This window comes from Synchiropus splendidus, chromosome 10 (genome assembly GCF_027744825.2).
Source record: "Synchiropus splendidus isolate RoL2022-P1 chromosome 10, RoL_Sspl_1.0, whole genome shotgun sequence".
NCBI classification, from domain to species: domain Eukaryota; kingdom Metazoa; phylum Chordata; class Actinopteri; order Syngnathiformes; family Callionymidae; genus Synchiropus; species Synchiropus splendidus.
Genome location: NC_071343.1, coordinates 10,003,972 through 10,019,211, shown reverse-complemented (window position 1 = coordinate 10,019,211; position 15,240 = coordinate 10,003,972). Strand labels below are relative to the sequence as shown.

Here is a 15,240-nt window from a genome sequence, read left to right as displayed (position 1 = left end):
AAAAGAGTAAGAAAAATATAATAAACGTAATGCATTTCGTATAAATATAATTTGTCTTTTATGTTTGATGAAATATAAAAGAAATGAATATTTTTTTAATAAATCAAAAACGGTATCGCCAAAAACCCCAAATAATGCATGGGATTTTTCAAAATATGTTATCGGCAAAGTGCCACATATATATACATATATACGTATTTCTTGGCAGGGGGAATAAAAAAATAACTAAAAATCCATCATCCTAAAAATAAGAGTCGCGTGTATCATGAATAAAGATTTCCATATCTTCTCTTTTATTACAATCATCAGGGTGAAATGGAGACACACTCATGGGAGCTTTGCATAGAGTGGAGATCTGAAAACTGGTTTGAACTTGAGTCAATGTGGAGTCGAAATGCTGTTTCACTTCCAGTCCAGTGCGACACAAACTTGACCAAACGATGTGAATCATGTCGCCACGACGTTCGAGCAAAGATGCGAAGACGATGTGAGAGGATTCTGCAGACTGAAACCGACGTCGCAAGCCCCCAGAACTTTGGTACATTCGGTGCACGCACACAACAGGACACACAGACATATGTACAAAGAGACAAACAGGACGTTTTACACCGACATGTGCTCTCACTTTTTTTCCCCCACAGACAGCCCTATTGATTCATCGCTGCCATGAGCCGACTCTTACTAAGTTGGGCAGAGCGACGGTTTGAAACATGCTGCCCAGGTACTCGCCGTCTCCGACATACTATTGCACTTCCTTTGCCTAAATAACAGCAGCACCTATTTTCCTACGCCGAGTCCCAGTATGACAGTGCCAGGTAAGCAGAAGGCCTCATGCTTCAGTTTAAAAAAAATAAAACACCAAAACCCTCACTTGTGTTTTTCTTTTTTTCTTGGTCTTAATGGACAGCGATATCCTCATGCACAGGAAGCTAGTAAGGACAGTGTCTTGCACTAGATCGGCATGCAATATCGAGCTATAACACAATGCCATTGAGGAGGTAGGGGTCACCCCCATCGCGGCTCACGGAGCCGACAAGCATGCAGTAAAGTGGGATTAGAGCCGGATGTGGAACTCCACTCCAGCCAGTCCTCTAACTCTGTACAGTAGGTGTTAATCTCACATGCACCCCAGAGAGAAGTGTGTGCGTGTCAGGGCGAGAATGCGGGAGACTGTTGGAACCTTCTCACTAGTGACCACGTATTGTAAAATCCGGAAACAACAGCGTCCCCTTGTGTACACTTGTGTGAAGTAACATTCATTCATTCAATCGCATGAACTGGCCCTGACTGGGTGTCGTCGCTGATAAAGTAAAGAAGCTCTACCCCGAGTTCCTAGTGGATGATTCAGCTCATTACACTCGTATATAATTCATATAAAATGATATAATTTTGTGATCTAAAAATAATTTGGAACATATGTGTTCTATTTAAAATATTCTGTCTCTTTCATGGCATTTAGTTTTTCCAATAAATAAGGGAGAAAATGGGAACAGAGTGGAGATGTGAAAGAGGAGACTGGGACGAACTGCTGTCGGATGAAATGAAAAACAAAACAGACCTCTAACCCATGAGCGTATGAGATACATGACTGATTCGTAGAATGGTTGAACCTTGGCAAAACATTCGTACACACACGTTTGTATTGATATCCTGTAAAGTTTCTCATGACAACATAACCATCCAAAACAAATGGCTAACCTCAACCAGCACTCCTTAAACCCGCTTATAATGACACAGTTATTTTGAAGTCTTCATCATCAAATTGACCTGTGGGGACCAGAAAAAGGGTCACACAAGAATAGCGCTTTGTCAAGAATTCGTCCCCACAAAGTATTATAAATAAGCCCACACACACATAGGTTGTGTGTTCATCACAGTTGAGAATCCTGAATAAAATCTCTGTTTCGCGCAAAGCATCAAAGAGTGATTTTAAAGCAACTCAGTTTCAGAGTTTGAGGATCAGTTGGTCAGCAAGTGTGTGCAGAGTGAGAAGGACTACTGTGAGCGTATGCACAAACACATGACAGAGGGAATGTTGTAAAGCTGGGGAGGTTTCAAAATAAGAGAAACAGTAAAGTAACACAACGCGGGTCACTGAAGAAAAATACAAAACAAACGCTTATTTATTTACAGTAATAATCGTCATTGAAAGTGTAAGTCTGAAGTTGTATATTATATAAATAATAATAATAATAATAATAATAATTTCCGATTTCTGCTCTCCTTCCTACAGGCTCCACAGCAGAAGTATTATTTTCAGATGTGGCTTCTGAAATATGATAGGACGGGTGCCGGTAATCGCAATTCAAGGTTAAATATGAGTCATAAAAGTTCAGGTAACAATATTTTGAAGATTACCTGAGGTACGATGGTTATGAAACAGACACACATGCATACATACAGCAAAACAAACCTCTAACTCAAGTGAACTTAGGTGAATGAAATCCATGTATAAAATATGGAATTGGATTGTTGTTCGCTGTTTTCACTGTAACAAAATATGACGTCAGTGATGCTGAAGAATGGAGGCCAGGAGATCTGCTCTGTGAGAGACATGTGGCTCTTACTGCAGGTGTAAACAGGGCAGAGACAGATGATGGTTTGGGATTTTGGAAAAGATTAAAGAAACAAGCCACTCAATCATTATCCCTACATTCAGTCTACATTCTTCATACAACCACATTGAGCCTTTAAAATTCTTCTGCCTGTGTCAGGAAAGTGCTTTTTAGAGATCAACCTTTGACAATCAAACAATGTTCCGTGAGTGTGTGCGTGTGTGTGTGTGTGTAGGTGCCACGGCAACGGTTAACCAGCATCACATTCATCTAGAAAAGGTCCATGCTGATCAGAAGTCTTTCGCGTGTTCCTGTTCCTAACTCTGTTTTTGGGGTGCAGACACAGTTTGGTGGTCCAGTGAGGGGTAGGAGGGCGGGTGGTGGTGGGGAGGGAAGGTGACCAAGGCCATTAACTGAATAGATAAAGCACGCGTGCGGCCATATAAACTATCTGTACAGACGCTCACACTGGTTTGATTGGAAAGTGCAGTCAGAAATGTGGAAAAAGAACCAAGGCGATGTGTGGAAAAGCCATTCAGGGAATACTCCACATGTGGGACGGTGGCGGGGGGGGAGGTGGTGAGGGTTAGTTGCCTTGTGAGGATTTTAGTTTGTTTCCCAAAAGTGGAGACAGTTGGTTCTGCAGAGTTACTCCAAACCAAAGGTGCTGGTTTCCTCCACAGCAGTGACCATCTTCTCGTAGAGCATGGAGAAAGACGGGTAGGGGGGGAGGTCCAGTCGGTTGAAGCAAGTGTGAGCCCTGCAGGGGGAGACACACACGCACGAACGCACACACACAAAGACACTTGAGTCTCACTTTTTCCTCGCTCATATTCATGTTTTTCCTTCCTGATTCAGTCCATCTAATACAATTGCACTTCTCTTGTTCCGACACAAAAGCAGATGCTTGAAAATCATTACTGTGGGAGCAGCGCAGCTTCTTTCACCCAGAGGGTCACATGGCTTCTCAGCCTTAGTGAGGTCACTGTTAAATTATGACATGCGTAAACTAACAAGGTGCAACGTGTATTTATATGTTCATTTGGTTTTACAGTTAATTGAGTGGACACTATGAAAACCTCCAATAGTATATAAGAAATTTAGTAAATGACAGGTGGGAACTGTCAAAAAAAAAAAAAAAAAACGAATCACAGTAAACTGAAAAAGCTAGTGAACACGAACAAATGCTGAAGAAAAAAAGTGAGTATATGGAATAAAGTATAGTTATGCCAGCAAAGTGAACACATGATTTTCAGATAACTGCTCTCCTGAGTCTTGTTTGCACGTGTTTTCATTGATCAAAAACATATCTTTTTGCATGTATACGTTGAATTAAATAGATTCTCTGAACTGCACAGAACTGGGTTTACAGAGGTTTGAACTAGGCTGCAGAAATAGAGACTCATGCAGGGCTTGTTTCCACGTTCACATCCACATCCCTTTGTCCTCAGTAGACAGACGCCGCAGAGCGCCAGTACCTGGGTAAAGAGGTGATCTTCCCCCACTTCTCCACGCAGAAACGCCGCGGTCCATTGCTCCCACGCAGAGAGGCAAATCCCTCATAAGGAATGCTGGAAGTTCCTGTTACAAACTGGGAAAAATAGGAAATGGGCGAAGTTAAATCCTCACAAAATGTTTGACTGACTGAGCTCAGAAGCCAGGACACTAATTTTTACTTTTTTATTTTGTCTCATTTTATTTTATATATACATTATACATGAAATTTCCTTTCATTTATTTATCCACACACACTTTTTTATCAGTTCGTGTTAAAAAGGATGGAAAAGAATGGAAAATTTCTATGAGAATAATGTGAATTATTGGAGCTAATGGGATTCAATGGAAATTGAGGGAAAAGAACTTGGGAATACACTGTATCAAAGTGTATATACTGCATATAAACAGACTACAGCTGGGAAAGATGGGCTCAGTGGACTGGAGATAAAACCCAACTGGGGTCAGTTGGGACCCAAATCCACGGTCATTTTATCAATTACTATATATTAATACATATTTAAAACTTTTCTTTTACAGTCAGGTGACAACCATACACAGCTCAATGAAACATTTAATCTGTTCATCATCATCATCATCATCATCAGCTATTTATGTATTAACGTCTTGTTGCAATCCTTCCAATAAATCTATCATCATAGATTGAGACATGTATGGTCTTATTATTTAATTTCTGATACAACCATTTATTTATCTATTTATCCACCATAATACATCTACTTAACTTGATTTGCTGTGCTACCAAGCTTCCCGGACATCTATCCACCATCTAAATATCTGATCTCTTTATTATGTAACCTCATCTTTCTGCTTCAATCCATCCTTTTATTCACCTCAACGTCAAGCCAGCAACTCCTCCATTCATCCATCCGTCCATTCATCTATTTTTATCCTGCTGTCACATTCATGTCAATAAATCCAAACAATTTCATCTGTTTACCGACATAAGTCTCTTTCTATTTTTTAAGAATGAATCCTCTGTGAGGAGGTCCACGTGTGCTAGTCCACGTGTCTCACCTGCAGCAGTCGGAGCCTTTGCTCGTTGTTGAACCGCTCGACTGCCGCCCAGAACCAGCGAATCACTATGTGGTTGTCATGGTAACCTGAGGAGAGAGTGAGAGAGGCGACATAGGTGCATGACTCAGATGAATAACAAATATCCCTCCATCTATTCCCTGCTGAGGTTTTTGAATGGGCTTTTCTGTTTAATGTTTAATAGGCGCCCAAGTCGATTCCTCTTTTGAATGAAGCGCTTGTCAGGTGGAGTTTTTAATCTGATCTCTGGCTAATGGCACAACCGAAGACATACAGCAAAAGAAACATTTCAAACAAACTTGCGAGCAGAGCTCAAGGTGTGCTTGCGAGAGCTACCTCCTCTGTACTCGGTGTTGTTCCGCCAGTCGGACAGGTCAATCTCTGCGGTGCCCGCTATCACCAGCTCCAGCTCTCTGGCATCGAACACCGACACCAGCCGCACGTCCACCACCTGAGGGTTGCAGATGACCACACTGTTAAGAGAGACGCTTTCCTATCCTTGTTGTAGTGAGGCTTCATGAAGCAGGGTCTTCTGTTCATGAGCCCAATAGATGTCACTCTTCGCTCCAACAACATCAATGTCAATGCAGCCTCAAATCATTTTTAAACAGAGAATGCAACCTACTGAGCTCTGAAAATGAAGACACTGTCCCTCTTAATATGATCATTTATGAAGCACCATATAGATCAGTGGTTCCCAACTCCCGGGCGGGGGACCGGGGCCGGTCAGTGGATCAATTGTTACCGGGCCACACAAGAAATACATAAGTTATTTCTGTTTTAAGTATTAGCTGAGTTTGAATAATCTTTCATTTTGAAAAATCTTTTTATTTTGAAAAATGACTGGACATGAATGTAACCCACAAGCTTGCAAAATGAGTCAGAAACAGCTGGCTTTGGAAACTTTCTTTGCGAAGAGGAAAAGGCTCAGTGAAGAGAGAGGAGAAGAGCCCACGACTTCCAAGAAGAAGAAAGTCTTCTCCTGCTAACAGACAATAGCAGGAGTCGTACTTGAAATATGGATTCATCTTGGTCTGTGATTCCCACGAGCCAAGCACACAAACACGCAGAGGCCTTATCAGAGGGTTCAAAGTAGCAACTTCGTATGGTCAATGGTCAAGTGTTGACCGCGGAGATAAAAAGGTTGGGGACCACTGATATAGATGGGATCAATAGGAATAATGGGTGACACTTCACTGCGTAGTCACTGACTGAACGAGTCCCACCTCATAAAAGCCTCGGACGAGACTCTCTGTCTGCTGGGCCACCCCTCTCTCGATGCGCCACTTGACCATTCGCTCGATGTACTCCTTCTTGTTCTTCTCTGACACAGGAATGCCAGCGCCCCCTGGCTTCAGCTCTCGCTCTGTGATCTGAGGCGTCACAGAGAGAAGAAAGTCTGAATCCCTGAGCCCAAAACCTTAACCTTAAAGATGAAGGAGCACGAATAGTCCCACCTGCCCGAAGACCTCCTCGTTGACAGTGAACGTGAGGTCCAGCATGTCCTCGATGTCATTATCCTTCATCCACTGCAGACTCTGGTGGAACTCCTCATCCAAGAACTCCAGGTCGCTCAGGTCACAGGGGCTGCAGAAGAGAGGGGGGGGGTCACCTGGGTTGAAGACTACTTGTGAAGCATGATTCATTCCCACAAAAAGGAGGTCAGAGGTTAATTTCCTGATGTCCACGGAGAAGGACGTCCCTGCTGAAGCTCAGGAAATTATGTTCCACAATAATAAAGGCGAAGGTGATGGATGTTTGCGCAGATTTATTACACAGCAGGACGAAACCCCTGAGAGAGCTCAGTGGTCTGATAGAAGATTATTTCTGACCCTCAGGTAATAAATGAAACCTGAAGCTTGATAAACAGCAAGAGATACTGTCTCAAAAAAAGTGATAAAGAGACATTGTAAACATGGTGAATAGTGAATTGTAAAGTCTGAAAGTGAGGCTCACATCCGAAGAAGACCCTTGTAGAACGGCCGGGTGAAGAAGGCATCAAGCAGGTACTGGTGAACCAGAGCAAGACCCAGAATCCGCCCGCTAAAGCGAAACCTGCAAATGCATCATGGTGATGGTTGAGCAACTTCTGTTGCAGTTTAAAGAGCCACGAGTCTGTTTTTTGTTGTTGTTTAAGTTATCTGCAGGGTAACCAAGACGAACGTATTTTTCACAAAGCTCACCATTCATGATGGTTATCCACAAAGGCAGACATGGGGCTGATCTGGACTGTGTAGGTGTCGTTGGCTGAGTACTCAAAAAGGCCGTAGTAAGGGTTGAAGAGTTCTCTTGACACCAGGAAGAAGAACTCTCGGGATGGCCCACTGTAATCCAACCTGTGGAAATATCACCATTATGGCTGTAAATGTGGGGGAACCCAGTCAGTATGCCTCTCCCCTCTGGACCCTAAGACCTTTGTTTATATTGACGCCTGAGAGGTAGATAAGGGAAACTTTTTTTGGCAGTAAAAAACGACAACACTTAATCCGTCAGTATAGTGAAATACAGAATTACAGAATTACACTAGTTGAACATAGTATTTAAAAAATCATTTAAAGAGTTATGAAACATAATCTGTTCCTATTACATGGCATAACAACACAGCATAGCATAGCATCATTGCATTAGCATAGCATGGCAGATTATAGCATCATATAACTAAGGTTTTATAATTGTAGAAGACCATCTAAGAATTGCAGTAGTCAAGAGGTGTGGCGACAAATGTCTGGTCCTGAACTTTCTGTGCTCTTTAGTGTTTCATCATGAAGCTGCTGCATTAGTTGTTGGAGCAAAAGTAATACTCTCTTACTGTTGGTAGGTGTGACATTAAATATGATCATTCTTTTTTTTATGAACTGTTTTTGTCAGTAGTTGGGGTAGTTCATGGATTTAACTACTAACCAGTTGTAACAGTAGGTCTGATCAGGTTTGTTTGTGTTAAAAATAACACACATCAAACACATAAAATAAAAGTTTCAGAAAACAAGTGAAAAGAAGAAATTAATGTTCCATTTTGGAATTCTTTTTTGAAGGCTACTTTGAGTTGAGTTGGAAGATGCTGGGGTGGATTCAAAGAAAGTGCATATCACAGTGCTCTCATGTCAACTGACTGACATTTAGTGCATTTATTGTAACAAACAAAAAGACGCCATTGTTGATGAGATCAGAGATGAATGAACTCACCCGTCCTCGCCGACAAAGCTGACGTACAGTTTACTTCTCTGCAGATCTTTTCGGGAGTAGCACATGATCTGGTTGAAGGCGTCTTCCAAGAGGTGGTCCCTTCGGATGATGAGTCTGGAAACACACATCGAGAGCCAGGTGTTTCCAACAGCATCCATCGTGCACTGACAACCGATGTAAACACACCATGGAGCTTTTGTCTGGAGAACAATGTCATTTTAGCTAAACTAGATCATCATCTTCCTCAATGATCCCTCCACATTAACACCACAAAGGCTTCATATTCCATTGACATAAGTGAGTCAGCAATATATAGACACCTGCAGAAAGTACTGCTACGTTTGTTTAGCATCAGTTGAACAACTCATGCTCATAATTCACTTTTGTTGGTGATTCATTTTGACTTCGCTATTCATGTCCCACTGTCTCATATATGTTTCAGTTGTACAGCTTTTCAGTTTGACACGCATCCATGCAGGAAGGTTCATTTGTCATTGTTAAAGATATTGTTTGCAAGTGGGATGTGAGCCTACTTGACTTTCCCAGGTCCTTGACCGTAACCTTTGGTCTCCAGTTTCCTGTAAAAGTTCCTCAGTTTGGCCTCAAAGTCTCGCTTGTACGGCGCAGGAGCTCGGGCGTTTGCTCGCTGAGTTCCTGGCACAGAAGAAGACAGTGGGGAAGAACAAACACAGAATCTTAGTGGGACAAATACAACTGCTTAGAGAGGTGAAGGCAGGTTAATCCAGGATTTATACTTTCTCTTCTCTGCTCATTATCTGTTCATCTGCTCGTGTTTTGGTTGAACAGTTCAACAGAAAAAGCTTAACGTCGACAGAAATAGATAAAGGGAGTGTAGTGTGTGTGCGTGTGTGGACAGTAATATGATTGAGCTTGTAGATTAATATCCTCCAATTTAATCTTATCTTCAAGGGACAATGTTTCTCTGTTGCATGGAATGTTTGATTGTGACATCACATCTCAGAGGAAAAATCCATTTGGGACGAGGAAACCAGACATCAAATAACGAGCATAACATTATGACCGCCTGCCTAATGTGATATGGAGCTCTGCTGCCGCTCTTGAACTTTCCAACCCGCCACAGTGGGCACCTAAATCTCCATTTCTAAGAATTAGATATGAACTTTCATTGCAATATAATGCCTCGAAAGCAGTTTGAGAATTTTAGTGTAACACCACTGAAGAGATATAAGCATTCAGCAGGAATATATTTGGTGAGACACTTTAAAACATGAGCGTTGAGTGTGTTCAGATGAAGATTTACCGGGCGAGCTCTGCGGTGAGGAGAGACAGTAGCTTGGGTGGAGTAATGGCGGCACGTATGACATCACCTCCTCTTCAAACAAGCTGCAGAGGGAAGAAGAAGACGTTTCGCAGCAGTCAGTGCGGCTGGATAAGATGTGAAGCGGTGATTTTAAGGACAGGATTTCTGTGCACATTCTCTTATTAAGAGACGGATTTAACACCAGGGTGAAGATCAATAAACACACACACCTCAGCAGCATGACCAGGTCAGCATCACTGGAGAGTCGTGCCAGTCCAGTGGCTCCCTCGCTGCGAATGAACTGCACCTTCTCCCTGCAGACACACAGACACCAGGTTCTTACTGAAGTAAATGTCAAAATTCAACTTTTACATTTAAGACAGCTTCATTACTCTACTGTAGTGTCTAACTGTACACACTCTTTGGAATAATGGAATAATAATAATAACAACCAAATGCAAATGTTGTAATATTGTAATGCAAATATATAAAAATGTGTGGTCATGCATTATGACATTATTTTTAAATTTTTATATTTTTAACATTCTCCCTCTGTGATCTCTTTGAGATCACTTGAGTTTTTTTTTTTTTTAACAAAAATGTATTTTCACTTGATAAAGTACAATATAACCTGAGATCGTAATGACAATAAAATTATTCACAGCAAGTCTTTAGGTTTTCGGTTTTTTACATTTCGAGAAGATCAGTTTCATATTTCACTCTGACTTCATGAGGGCCATATAACAAAGGGCCGCATCTCAGGTTGATAATGATAATATATATATATATATATATATATATATATATACATATACACACACACACAACAATTTATTTATCTAGATAAATAATATATATTATTTATATAGATAAATAAATTGTTGTAACTGGCTACAGGTGTTGGCATCTCTGTTTAAGAGATGCTGGAAAGACATTTTCTTTTTTGTAACATGTGAATGACTGGTGAATGGAGGTGAGTCAGTTGACCTCAGCACTTGAGATGATGGATGGGTCAATTTATAGAACACAGAAGCAAATGCGTACTTCAGCGAGGTGTTCCTGGCCAGTTCAGGTTGTCTTTCCTGCAGGATGTCGAAGATGTTCTGCTGCCGTAGAAATGCCACAATCTTATCGTTGTAAGCTACAGGGAAAGTGAGATATAAACACCATTCAAACTCGCAAGTTCGCCTCATCGGCTCTGCTACACACCAACGGGCACCACATCGTGGTACTGACTCCGACTGGAGCCGCTGAAGGTGCTGGAGGGGCGGGGCATGGCGGGTGTGTTGGTTTGACGCGAGTCATCCACCACCTGGGACAAAAAGAGGCACTACAGTTCAGGTCGCATCCTAGTTCTGCCAGCGATTCGCCGTAAATCCACTGACCTACACTGACTCATGAGTCGCCATCATCCTGCCAGAGTTTTGAGGAACTACGATCCACAAATATGTCAGACCGGATGAATATTTCACGTCAGTGAGAGGACCAGCACAGTGAAAGTACTGTAGACTGGATGAATTATTAACCTTCCGCTGAGCCCCTGATGTCATTCAGTGGACACACAGGAAGAAAACCTCCCTCCTGGCCTCAGTCACACAAATCACTCATCCTTCAAACTACCAAGGAATAATGCAGCAGAAGGACGGAGAGGTGTGACATGTCACTGTGACAAGCGCTTTCTTTTTGACAGAAGAAACCGCCAACTTGTACTGTTCACATCTCCACGTCATTTCTAATGTTAGCCAGAGTTTCCTGCTAAGGCCCTCAACATGGTTTAAAAAAAATGCTGAGGTAACCACTGACGTCTGACATCTGCAGGAGCAGGTAGATTGATGCCTCTCATGAGTAAAGGTGCCACAACAGAGCTACCATAAATCACATGGTGAAAGCATGACTGTGTGTTCCACACCTCTCCGGCACTGTGGCTGCGCTGGCGGCTCAAGTGCTGTCTGTGGGCGAGCAGCCCAGTGGAACGGGAACTCTGGAGCGGCAGCCGCGGGTCGATGAACGTTGTAGATCGACAGTTGTGATCCACGAAAAAAGGCTGAAAATGGACACATATGGACAACACATATAGGTTTGTTAGTTTTTCTGCTATGCAGCCTTTTATACACCCGCGAAAGTGAGAATAACACTTTTCTTTTCAGGTACATTTATTTTGTATTTATGTAAAAGGAACCCACAAAACTGTCGAAGTGTTATTTTTAAAGTCCATGGTTAAAATGTGTAAGGGGATCAACATAAACCATATTTAAAAAAAAATATATATATATATTACGCTTGAAAATTTGGATCGTTCTCACCTTTCCAGTGTGGTCATGCTTCATCTCCCATCCTCGTGGAAGCTCGAGCTGCTTGTTGGAGAACATGTTGAGGAAGGTGACCAGGTCGCGATTGTGCTGGTAGCGTTCAAAGTAGTGAGCATCTCGACGCACTTTACTGATCATGTGCTTCAGGCAGGTGTTGCTCGTAAACATGCGGTAGGCACTCTAAAAGAGAAAAATAGAGTAATAACAACTAAATCATTATTATTATTATTAGTAGATGTAGATTAGTTAGATGATGCATTGTTGGTCACACAAGTGAAATCAAATGCACAAAATAACTGCTCCACTCACAGGGTTTGAGTGCAGAACAGTGAAGAAGTCAGGGCTGCACAGGAACTTGGCGCTGGGGGACTGGAGCAGCAGAGAGAGCCGCGAGCGACCGCTGGCGTGACTGATGGCGCTCTCTCGTCTGTACTCTGCGGCAGAACCGGGCCAGTGTGTCAACAGTATGGTGCAGCAGATTTGTCGCCTGAATTGAAGCCATTTGAAATGTTTTGAGACAGACCTGATATGGATTGAGGCATGAGTTCACCCTCTGGTTCTGGAAGCAGGTCCACAGGGTTCTCTTCACTTCGATCACTGTTGGTTATCGTCCTTCTAATACTCTGGTATCTAGAACCAGAACGGCAACGTTAAAGTAAAGTGACCACTGACAAGTGACAACGTCTCAACCAAACAATGAACTGCAAAATGCTAACTGCATATGCTAATTCAAATGAAGTGTTAATAAAGTTACGTGAGTGTGAAAGAAAAAAAAGGCAGATGTGAAACATACTCAAAGAAGGTTGCGTCACAAATCTTCATTGACAAGCTCTTCAAGAAAAATAAAATAAATAAGATAAAAATAACAGTTTCTGCATTGCTGTCAATGATAGGTCACATTCCAATTACAGAGTAACTACATGTGCTTGAATTAAAAAAGTAATTTAATTGACGCAAAGTCTTTTCATAGCTTAATTCGCCTGTCAGGTGTTGAAGAAAAACACAGTGCAATAAAGCAGACTGAGCCATTCAAAAACCACCTCATGGTTTTGAAGTGGATTCCCACCTGCGGTTGAGCTGCTCCATCTGCTGTATGGAGTTGGAGCGGGTCAAACCCTGAGGAGCCGGTGGCCCGGTGGGTCGCTGCCAGGTGGTGGTTCGGTTGACATGGTCCACAAAGAAGATCCTCCCGTGACTATCAATGCGGGCCTCCCAGTCTGAGAGGAGATGAAGAGTGTTATTCTGCATGTATGAAAGAAATCTGGTGAGAGAGGTCAAGTTAGAGGCTACACAATGGAAGTGTTGATGTGCTTGCGTGTGTGTATATATATCACAGAGCTGGATAAACGCTTGTCAGGAAACGTTACACAGAAGGCGAGCGGTTTGGAGCATGCAGACACACGCACTCACTGGGAGGCAGAGGCTCGTCCACACGCTGGTAGCGATGGATGTCGTGGCGGACTGAGGGAAGCGAGCGGACCGGATGGCCGTTGACTGTGGTGCCTGAGCAGGAAATATTTGGTGTACATGCTTGTGCAAACATTTAAAGTTGGACGACAAAAACATTCTTGCAGTCAGCTTTTTTTAGACCATTATTGTTGCCCCCACTCTTCCCCCAAGTTCTAAGACACTGATCAACTTCTTGTACCTTCCTCGCCATCTGTTTCGGTGGTAACTTGTTCCGACTCCACAGCTCCAGGCTCCTCCAGCATCTTGGTCTCCTCCTGCTGCGGTTGCACAGTGCCGCCCCCTGCAGCCTGCAGGCTCAGCCTCCTCACGCTGACCTCCCCAACCACTTCCTCCTCAGCCGGTGGTTCGACTGCATCTTGCGCTTCACTTACACCAGCGTGACCTCCTCCTTCATCATCAACAGGTTGACTGGTCGGCGGGGTGCCAGAAATCCCCTCCCCCCCTGGATCGATGACCGTCTCGGCTCCTTCTTCAGCCTCCTGCTGAATGTTCACAGGAATACTATTGACAACGGTTCACATAAACGAAGACGTGTGGACAAACACTAGTGATCCACAAATAACACAACTCTTGCTGAGCATAGATGTGAATGCTCTTTGTTTTGTTTTGATGAGGTCATATCCTGTGCACTTTACTCTTTATAAAATGTATATTCTTCTATCATCCATCCATCCCTCCATCCATTCATCCAACCATCCATCCCTCCATCCATTCATCCAACCATCCATCCATCCATCCAACCATCCATCCATCCATCCATCCATCCATCCATTCATCCAACCATCCATCCATCCATCCATCCATCCATCCCTCCATTCATCCATCCATTCATCCAACATCCATCCATCCCTCCATTCATCCATCCATCCATCCATCCATCCATCTGTCCATTCATCCATCCAAATCACTTGGGAGATCATTTTTATCACTACACATTAGATATTCAGAAATCTATGCATAAATGACACTTAAGTTAAAATCAGTATTTTATCTAAAAGCACGCTGATGGTTGGTTACCAAGGGGCTGATTTAGTGAAGGTTTGCATGGACAAAAAACGCTGAAAATGTGATTGATCCAAATGACATGCAAAGGTTGGTGTCTTGTGAAAGTGAAAGCGCCTTTGCCTTATTCATTTTCTACAATGAATTTGTGATTTTGGTGGTGCACTGTATACACAGTTAGGTCTGTGACAATAGTCTGTACTTGTCTTTAACCATGTTTAAGATGTAGGGGGACAGTGTTTTGGCGTGAACTAACCCTAACCCTAACCATGACTGACGCCAGAAGACATCATTTTTCAAGTATTTCAACCTGAGGTTGAACACAAGAATGTCACAAGAAACCAGTACAAAATCAATGAGAGAGAAGAGGCTATTTCCAAATGCCTAATACAAGTCAGATTTGCACACAACCTCCCACATTCATGCAAATGCATTCGCTCAGATCTGGGTAAACCTGGTCGCGATGCTAACACTTAGCCTCTCCGGAGGACGCTCCTGCTAAGGCCACTGTGTTGAACTGAATTTCTCCACTGCCAAGGCAACACCACAATAAACGGCGCCTGAAATAGTAACTTTGTTTGTACAGCGTAACTATGGAATCCACTCACTCAGGATCAACAGCAGCTGTGTAGCAGCGCTAGTTCCCGTAGTGGCTACCTCAGAACACCAGACAAGTGGCTTGCATTACTCTGAGAGATAAATAACTCTAAATGACCTCACATTGTCTTTTAGATTATTTTCCAGCCTCAGTCCCGGATGAGGTCGATCTGATCAATCATCAATTCAGAATCAGCAGCAAACATCATCAATGTAACACAATATAAATAACATAATTAACACAATCCTGTCATTTCCTCTGAGCGAGGATGTGTTCAATTATTCAATTTCC

The 15,240-nt window shown here is 42.7% G+C and overlaps 1 protein-coding gene across 5 annotated transcripts in view; it reads right to left on the bottom strand.

Moving 5' to 3' along the window:
• Nucleotides 1-153: 153 nt before the first annotated feature.
• The window catches only part of hecw2a (HECT, C2 and WW domain containing E3 ubiquitin protein ligase 2a), a 33,840-nt gene continuing 18,753 nt past the window's right edge, over nt 154-15,240 (bottom strand). Inside the window, exons 6-26 of one of the 5 annotated variants that reach the window (XM_053877292.1) lie at nt 13,528-13,831; nt 13,290-13,382; nt 12,946-13,096; nt 12,403-12,509; nt 12,189-12,313; nt 11,874-12,059; nt 11,480-11,614; nt 10,780-10,900; nt 10,615-10,711; nt 9,801-9,884; nt 9,571-9,653; nt 8,822-8,942; nt 8,289-8,402; nt 7,289-7,441; nt 7,062-7,160; nt 6,563-6,692; nt 6,332-6,478; nt 5,442-5,556; nt 5,088-5,173; nt 4,034-4,146; nt 154-3,315 (exon numbers count right to left, since the gene is read on the bottom strand). In XM_053877292.1, coding sequence (XP_053733267.1) covers nt 3,204-3,315; nt 4,034-4,146; nt 5,088-5,173; nt 5,442-5,556; nt 6,332-6,478; nt 6,563-6,692; nt 7,062-7,160; nt 7,289-7,441; nt 8,289-8,402; nt 8,822-8,942; nt 9,571-9,653; nt 9,801-9,884; nt 10,615-10,711; nt 10,780-10,900; nt 11,480-11,614; nt 11,874-12,059; nt 12,189-12,313; nt 12,403-12,509; nt 12,946-13,096; nt 13,290-13,382; nt 13,528-13,831 — 2,676 coding nt within the window. In that variant the 3' untranslated portion in view covers nt 154-3,203. The remainder of the gene's footprint in view (nt 3,316-4,033; nt 4,147-5,087; nt 5,174-5,441; nt 5,557-6,331; nt 6,479-6,562; nt 6,693-7,061; nt 7,161-7,288; nt 7,442-8,288; nt 8,403-8,821; nt 8,943-9,570; nt 9,654-9,800; nt 9,885-10,614; nt 10,712-10,779; nt 10,901-11,479; nt 11,615-11,873; nt 12,060-12,188; nt 12,314-12,402; nt 12,510-12,945; nt 13,097-13,289; nt 13,383-13,527; nt 13,832-15,240) is intronic. The other 4 variants (XM_053877290.1, XM_053877288.1, XM_053877293.1 and 1 more) reach the window with 4 other exon arrangements.